At 39.1% G+C, this 8,758-nt stretch overlaps 2 protein-coding genes across 50 annotated transcripts in view; one reads left to right on the top strand and one right to left on the bottom strand.

Annotated features, from left to right (window-relative positions):
• Positions 1 to 7,504, bottom strand: part of rab3gap1 (RAB3 GTPase activating protein subunit 1) — a 66,109-nt gene extending 58,605 nt beyond the window's left edge. For 5 of the 6 annotated variants that reach the window (XR_012385029.1, XR_012385028.1, XR_012385030.1 and 2 more), the window contains exons 1-6: positions 7,472 to 7,500; positions 7,270 to 7,325; positions 5,781 to 5,856; positions 3,550 to 3,682; positions 1,508 to 1,586; positions 638 to 757 (exon numbers count right to left, since the gene is read on the bottom strand). Coding sequence is in view for 3 of the 6 variants with exons in the window: in XM_073912259.1 (XP_073768360.1) it covers positions 638 to 757; positions 1,508 to 1,586; positions 3,550 to 3,682; positions 5,781 to 5,856; positions 7,270 to 7,325; positions 7,472 to 7,489 (482 nt within the window). In the remaining 3 variants the exon portion in view is untranslated. 6 annotated transcript variants of the gene reach the window in all.
• A 762-nt stretch (positions 7,505 to 8,266) lies between these two features.
• LOC108179575 (serine/threonine-protein kinase Nek5) overlaps positions 8,267 to 8,758 on the top strand; it is a 28,433-nt gene continuing 27,941 nt past the window's right edge. For all 44 annotated transcript variants that reach the window (XR_012385748.1, XR_012385749.1, XR_012385747.1 and 41 more), the window contains exon 1: positions 8,267 to 8,524. Coding sequence is in view for 12 of the 44 variants with exons in the window: in XM_073913364.1 (XP_073769465.1) it covers positions 8,402 to 8,524 (123 nt within the window). In the remaining 32 variants the exon portion in view is untranslated. The remainder of the gene's footprint in view (positions 8,525 to 8,758) is intronic.

Raw genomic sequence — 8,758 nt, 5'->3', positions numbered from 1 at the left:
TTACAATTTGACGCATGTAAATCACTGCAGAAGTGTTCTACCCAGCAGGCCCATGTCATATCCAGCACAGATACTTCATAAATAACCCACTATACATTAAAGAATTAACGTATGCTTTTGTTTTCTTTGGAGACGTGACATAAATTCCTCTTGTAAATAATAACTCACCTACAGCTTTCATCATGAGGCTGTTCAAAATGACATCAATGTGTTCAAAGTGCACTGCGAAGGGAGCACAACTGTAAACATGAAGATCGCTAAAACTGAACTGTAAAATACCTTGAAAGTAAAGTACAGCTGAGAGAGATGAGCCTACTGCTTTATTATTTAATCATTCCAACTGTAAATGTTAGGATGTTCTAAATGAATAGGGCATAGTGGGGATAAGTGGGAATAGAACACAGCCAGGAACTGTTTCTAACTACAGCTCCAGTGGTGTAGTTTCAAGTGCTCAAGTTTGCGACGCAGTTTGCAAATGTTTGTTGGAGCGACCGATTTGGGAAACGGCAAATCAACAAACTGCGTTTATAACGACAGAACTTGCAACATTAGTTGGCTAACGATGGTTTTGACAAACACACCCTAGATCAAGACACAGAGGTGTGTTGTAAGCTTGTGTTGTTTGTGTGTCTCTCACCAGCCGGTGTTGGCCAGAGCGATGGACACAGAGCTCAGCAGAAGGCTACACTTGGACTCACTGATGATGGCTTCACAGTTTGCTCCAGGAGAAATCACCACAAACTCACGCACGCCGAACCTACAACACACACACACACACACACACACACACACACACACACACACGATGTTCAGGCATACAGTAAATGCATCTACTCTTCATAGTACACACATTACACACTGCCAGTACAGCACATGCCGTGTGGCCGCTTGTCATTCAAACGCAGATTTGAGCAATATTCAGCAGATTCTGGACGATACAGCAGCACATACAGGTACTCCATGCATACAGAAAATGTGCACACTACACACAGACCACACACTGGACACTGCAGACAGAGGAGGAGGAGGGTGAAAGTGGCATTTCCAACACAGCCGCAGTCACTTGCACCGTCTCTAAATGAATCAGTTGTACTGAATGAATCATTTAAGTCAGTGATTCAGTAATCCATTCATAAACACGGTCACTTGCACCGTCTCTAAATGAATCAGTTGTACTGAATGAATCATTTAAGTCAGTGATTCAGTAATGCGTTCATAAACACGGTCACTTGAATTGTTTCTGAATGAATGAATGGCTCTGAATGAATCATTTGAGTCAGTGATTCAATGATTCGCTCATAAACACAGTTTCTAAAAGAATGAGCCGGTCGGAGTCACTCAAAAGCTTATAAAAACAGGGACCTGCGGCAGTTCTGTGTGGTTTCATTTAGCCATGATGAGTGGCCCAGACACTATCGCACAGCACTACTTAACTCTAGTGTGACATCAGACAAGGAGATTCATGAGCAAATACATCAAACTGCATCAAGTGAAGGAATCGCCTCACCATCTGACCAGGCAGTGTGCGCGTGGAGGAAAGTCATTGTTGATGCACAGCAGGTCCTGCATGGCCAGCGGATACGCATCTGAAACACAACACACACCACTGTACAGCTGCACAACACACCGCTTCAGCATCCACATCACAGTCAGACCATTCAGATCTGTCGGACATGCAGCATTCAGTCTGTATCATCAGTCATCATATCAGGGTTCTGCAGGTTTCACAAAGTCAAACTAAAGACTATTTAAGACCTTTTGAAGACCGCTATGAAGAACATTTCAGACTTATATAAAGCTTAACGCTAAGGATTTTTACTAATAGCAACGTTGGCCAATGAAAAAGATTTGAACTTGCCTGATCTAAACCATTTTAGTTTAGTTTTATCTTTACCATGTTTTAAATGTCAAAGCAAGCTAATCTAGTTAAAATATTCACTAAACTGTAATAAACTAAATGTATGCAAATAAAAGTTACTGTAGGAAAGATAATTACACCATATTGCAGGGTATAAGCTGGAGTCCTACAGGTAACTTCAACACCTTTTTAAGACTTTTTAAAGACCTTCTCAGAATATTTTAAGACCTCGTTGCCTCTTCAAGTTCTTATCAGTATCAAACCTTTAACTTAAATAAATAAATGGTGGACAATCCTGCAACAGAGCTCAGATAAACTCCGAAGAATTAAAGCTTGACAGAAAAAAATGACGAAGTTGTTTTCAGCGACAGGCTTCAGCCACTGTTTAACTCGTCTTTCTCCCACCAGGAGTACGCAGACTTACATTCTCCCATTTCGCCAAATCACAAAACTAATGGTAAATAAATGTACCTAAATTGAACAGTACTAAAGACAGGTTAGATGCATCAAAAAACTACAGAAAAAACAAACAAACATCTTAATGCTGATTTATACTTTGGCCTGGCATCGCATCGCGCACCTCATGAAACAGATGAGGCTTTAATACCTGACGTTTCCCATCAAGATGTTCTTTTAAATGACAGCGGCCGCTCAAAAGAAACAGACAGTAAAGTCAGACGGATAAACAGAGAAGTAGAAAGTTTCTGGAACTACGTCATTAATATCATTGAAGATTTTTTAACTAATTATTTTTTAAATGCATTATAAGGATTATAAAGATCTTTATAACCATTCAAGATTTCTTAAATTAAACTTTGATGCATCACTCGCTTTTGTTTACATTTCAGAGAGTTTTACCTAATAAAGTTTAATATTATTGGCAACAGAAAATTAGCTGCTCTACAATTATGCTTTTATTATAGCAAGAATAAAAGCAATAACAAAAAAGTACACTTACTAAAAACACTGACGTTTTTATGTTTTATATTGCCCACTCAACAACTGACACATGACTGTCTGGCTAGCTTCTGTCCTCTACTTATAAGCTAAAAAGGCAATAATAGTCCAACATTCCTGACCATTATCACCAGTAATGCCTAGTAAAACAGGCCATCAATATACTGTAAACCGACAGGTTCACATATTCCACCCAGAGCGAACCTCCACAAACACAGTGGTAACATCACACTTGCCGCGCGCACCGAGTTCAGTAGCAGAAAGCTGATTGGCTATTGCATGTTGGTCTCATTTGTAGTTTATTACTGCAAATTACAATTGGACTAGTGAAATAAAGAAACTACAACACCACGAAAACCAACAACAACAACAACAACAACAAAAAACAATTTAAACGAGCATTAGATGTAGAGTAACATGGACATCTGAAAAATAAGACCCGAGCAGAAATATTAAAGACCTAGAACAGCCCATTTCAGACATTTCAAGGCTTAAAATTTAAATTTAAGACTTTTTAAGACCCCGCGGAAACCCAGATTTTTGCAATTTAAGACATTTTAGACTTTTTAGGAGCCATGTGCATGAGTTTTAGAGGCCTGTGAGTGTATAGTGAATATAAAAGAGCTCTGACATTTAATTATTTATATAAAACCTGATAAAAGCCTGTTTATTTCAATACTTTCTTTATATTGTATTTATCTATTCTTGCAGCTGAGGTCAGAGGTCATGCGTACCTTCCTCCAGCTCATCGCGGCCGTCATTCTCCGCAGACTCCTGCTTCAGATAGTGGTGTGTGATGGAGAACTTGAAATCTGCAAAGCTGATCTCCTGGCTGCTCTCCTCCCAGGTGCCGCTGGTGTACTCGCCCTGTGGAGGAGCACACGCTAGCATTTTATTCAATTATGCAACTAAACATGAAGAAAGGGTGAGGTGTATAGTTTTAAAGAAACAGCATGTTGTTTTTATTCCAGCTCTGCCAGTGGGAGTGGCTGAACTCAAGGTCATCAAATGAACAGCCTATGAGAGGAATGGGGGCGGGGCATATCAGACACTAGAGAGGATTTAAAACTGAAATGAGAAACTGAAGTTTGAGGTGACAACAAAAAATCTGAAGCATTTAAGAGGAAGAGACAAACTGCAAACTTTTAATGTTTATATCAGGTTTATATCTTCTAAATGTGAACTTTGTGCCTGCTTTGGAGACACTATATTACAGATATCCTAAGACTAACATACTGATAATAACAACTGAAACATATTGTCATTTCACACGGAATTCATTCATACACGTTCGAATCGCCAGAACAAAAACAAATCACAACACCAACCTCACTTATGGCCATTCCTAGAGTATGCAATCAGACGTCATGCTGTCAATGTCAATCAGACTGTGTCTATACTGTAAGAATTAATAACTTACGTGCTTCATAATATACAATTTAATCTTGGCAAATCTCCTCCAAAATGGCAACACAAGACTCTTTGTGTTTAACTGAGCAGGTGTTTGAGTGTTTCTGTCATGTGATTTGTGTTTGAATAGAAGAGGCGGGACGCATGAGTCAGACAGTACCTCACATTCATTTATTACAAAACCAGAGAACTTTGTTTTCAAATGTAGTTGGTTCGATTAAAGTAGAGATTTTTAGCTTTATGTGGATCTACACTGTCTGACAGGAGTCTTGTGGTGGATCTCAGTTGTAAAAGTGGCAGATAATAACTCGACCTCTAGTTGATGATGTGTGAAAGTGTTAGAAGGTGGATTTCTCTGCTGGATCATCTGCTGATCTGCATCCCAATCATCACCAATACTGCAGAAGACCTAATTTAGTCAAGTTTGGTGAAGGAGAAATCATGGTTTGGGGGTCATTCAGTATGGGGGTGTGCGAGAGATCTGCAACATCAACAGCCTGAGGTATCAAGACATCTGTGCTGCCCATTACATTACAAACCACAGGAGAGGGACAATTCTCCAGCAGGATAGCGCTCCTGCTCATACTTCAGCCTCCACATCAAAGCTCCTGAAAGTAGAGAAGGTCAAGCTTCTGCAGGATTGGCCAGCCCAGTCACCAGACATCAACATTATTGAGCTGATGAAGGAGGAGGCGTTGAAGATGAACACAAAGACTCTTGATGAACTCTGGGATCCTGCTGAAGGCTTTCTTCTTCATTCCAGATGACTTTATTAATCAGTGATGTGAGTCATGTCAGAGATGTATGGATGCAGTACTCCAAGCTCATGATGGAGTCAGACACAATATTCATTCTGTCTCCACTGCAGCAGGACTTTATATTCTATACTGGACATTATTTCTGTTCAGTGATGACACTTTAGTCTGAGCAGAGTCAGAGCGCACTGTCCTCATCAAATCAGTCAACATCAAGACATGATCAGATTTATTGAGCTCAAATCAGCAAAATCTAGAGGCCTTCACCTTTCATAGAGACACTTCTGACAGCAAATCACCAACTAGAAGAGCAGTTAGTATTTAATGCTTCTAAAACTTGGATAGGCGCCAAGACTTCTGTCAGGTAATGTAATTCTCATGTCTGTGAAGTATTCGCTGAGAATACAGTGTGTTTTCGGACTCGGAAAAGCAGCAGGTCCAGGAACTGTCCTGAACACACGTCTGCACTGAGCCCCTCTCTCAGAGGATCCTCAGTCTATAGGAGGGCTCACCAAACTCGCTCCGAGAGGTCCGGTGCCCAGCAGGGTTTAGCTCCAACTTGCCTCAACACACCTGCCTGGATGTTTCAAGTTTACCTAGTAAGATCTTGATTAGCTTGTTCAGGTGTGTTTGATTAGGGTTGGAGCTAAAATCTGCAGGACACCGACCCTCCAGGAACAAGTTTGGTCTATAGTGATCGCTGATTGGCTCATGTACTAGAAGGCGGGGCTTCCTCTACACGAGCGAGAGGTCTTGTGTATTGGACAGTGTTTGGTGTTAATGTGATCATGGGTAATGACCTTCTCCAGCGGTTTTCCAACACGACTGCCAATCAGCTTCCAATCATTGAGCACCTCCTCCACTCTGGAGATGAATCTATGGAGAGGAAAAATATAATTATTATTGATCTATACAGATGGACGAGGACGAAAAACAGAACAAAGAAGCAATGCACAGATTTTTAGGTGTATATTATATTAAATCATACTATATTATATTACATTACATCACATTATATTATACTATATTATATTATACTATATTATATTATATTAATTAATATTATTTTAAATTATATTATACTTTATTATATTATAGATGAAGCAACATCACACAAAAAACATCAGTTTCAGCATCAGGAACACTGTAATGTATTAACACAATAAAAGCTTGCTGTTATTATATTATATTATAATCAATATTAAACAAAAAACTATCTGGAACACATTGTAATTTTAATATAACACTTTAATAACAAAAAAGCTTGTTGAATTACAGAAAAAAAGAACAAATAAGCAATCTGCAGATTATTATTGGTCTATTATATTATATTATATTACATTATATTATATGTGAACCAATATCACAGAGTATAAGACAATAAAGCACACACACACACACAGGTCAAACATGTCATGCACATCACACAAAACCCACATTGAACACAACACAAGTCGATAAGCTCTCACATCACACACAGCTCACACAAAACACAACACACAATAATAACACTATAAAAGCGTGTTGAAATATTTAATCAGTGAAAAGACAGAATATGCTTAATTTACAGCATATGTGTAAACTAAATCGACAAATTGCCCCTTTAAATCCCAACAGGCATAACCAGCAACAGCCAAGACTGCAGGATCATCTGCTGTCAGGGCTCTGACGTCAATAAATGTGACTATAATGGAGGTGAATGGGGCACAAACAGCAGTTGGATCCCCAAAGAGGAGTGAATCTGAACACACAACGATAAAGAGATGGAGATGCGAGTTCATATGTTGATAATGACACTGATGTGTGCTGGGAAATCATACAGCTGTGCTAAAGGTGGCTTTATATTCACACATTGGGACTTTCTCTTTAAAAATATAATTTCAGAATAGTGTTTTAGCAAACTGTAAATAGTGAAATCATACTAGCAGCTGATGACTATCAACTAGTGCTAATATTGTTTTGAAGTCATTCTTACATGCGAGCTCAGACCGAATATTCAAAGTGCCACGGTAAACAATATAGGGAGCGTGTCAGAAGCTGTCACTGAACCAAAGTGCGAAAATAAACCAACTTTACCTCAATAATCATTAAGATGTGCTAACATCAGCTTCTGCTTCATGGAGGGAGACTGCAAACATGCAGCCATAACACACACACTGACTCACAAGAGTGTGTTTATCTATGTGTGTGTGTGTGTGTGTGTGTGTTTATATTTAAGTGTTCATACGTGTGTGTGTTTATATTTGATGAGTAGTGTGTGTGTATGTGTGTATGTGTGTGTGTTCGTACCTCTCCCACTCGGACGCGGTGGTGAAATCCGTGATCTCAAACACTTCAGACTCGGGCTGAAACAGAAAACAGCGACAGGTGACAGTCAGGGCAGAAAATACAGCAGATGTGTGGCATAATCATAGCACATCTAAAGGACACACGATTACGACACAATATGAAGAAACTGATGATGAAGATGCGCATTTACACAGAAACTCACATCACTGTCGGCCGCCATCTTGGCTCTCTGTTTATTCCTGTCCTGGTGCATTCTGGGAAACGACGTCCCGCAGCTCTGACACGTCAGCCAGTGTGTTAGTTCAACTTTTTTAATTTAAATAAACAATTCCACTTGAAGTAGTATTCAAATACACTGAAATAAAGGTTTCATAGAACAAAAGGAACTGTAAACAAATATTTTCAGAGGCTAATTTCTCAAGCTCAAACGCTGGTGTGACCGCAGCTTCACCTGCAGGTTTTAAACAAGCCTAAAGGACTCAATGAGTTTGATCAGGTGCGTTTAATTAGAGTTGAAGCTAAACTGTGCAGAGCTGCGGTCCTCCAGGAACTGAGCAGAGTTAAATACGTTTTTGTTGCATAATTATCCATTATGAACCAGTTTCAGTCATCGTTTTTAGAATTTTAATATATTTTAATGTATTACTATAAAGGCAGTTTGGTGTCACATTCGGAATAATTATGATTATAATTTACAAATGTTCATTATAAAAACATGTATAAAACATGCATCATTATTAAACACTTAATTATTAAACTCTTCACTTATTTCACGTCATTTTAACATATTTTTACATTTGCCTAAAGATTTAAAACTTTTATTTGAACAAAATAAACTTCATTTTTAATGACTAACTAAATATAAATATTATGAAGTCCAAAAACATCACTTTAAATAATTACAGTATATTAAATGTAATGGATGATTCCTCCGGTCAGCCTGAACAGGCGTTCTCCATTTCTAAAGTTTCTCCTACCAGAGCGACGCTGTTGACGCGTTGCCATGGTGATGCCAGGCTTATGTTCGCGCGCACTAAAACCGTCGCGCTCCCACGGGAGATCTTCTTCATCATCATCATCATCATCATCATAAATATTAGTATTAATATCGTCATATCATATCATCATATTGATGATGGAGCGGTATGAGGTGATCCGGCAGATCGGTCAGGGCGCGTTCGGAAAGGCGCTGCTGGTCAAACGGAGACGCGGGGACGAGCAGCTCTACGTCATCAAGGAGATCAGCCTCACACAGGTGCAGTTTCACACACAAAACACAATAAACAGTCAACATTCCGACGGATTAAGGAGAAAGAGGAGTCGAAGTCACTATCAGCTGTTAAATGGACTTCCAAACACAAGAATAATAGCGATAATAACGTTCATAGCGGCTGCTCAGCTGACTAAACGTTCCGGCAATGTTGCGGTAACGTTTCTATTTAGTTATGCCGATGTTTTTGTACAAAATCTGCAGAATTATAGTAACTAA

The sequence above is a fragment of the Danio rerio genome, chromosome 9, assembly GCF_049306965.1.
Source record: "Danio rerio strain Tuebingen ecotype United States chromosome 9, GRCz12tu, whole genome shotgun sequence".
Classification (NCBI taxonomy): Eukaryota; Metazoa; Chordata; class Actinopteri; order Cypriniformes; family Danionidae; genus Danio; species Danio rerio.
Note: the sequence above shows the minus strand (reverse complement) of the source record. Positions and strands in the feature narration are given on the sequence as shown.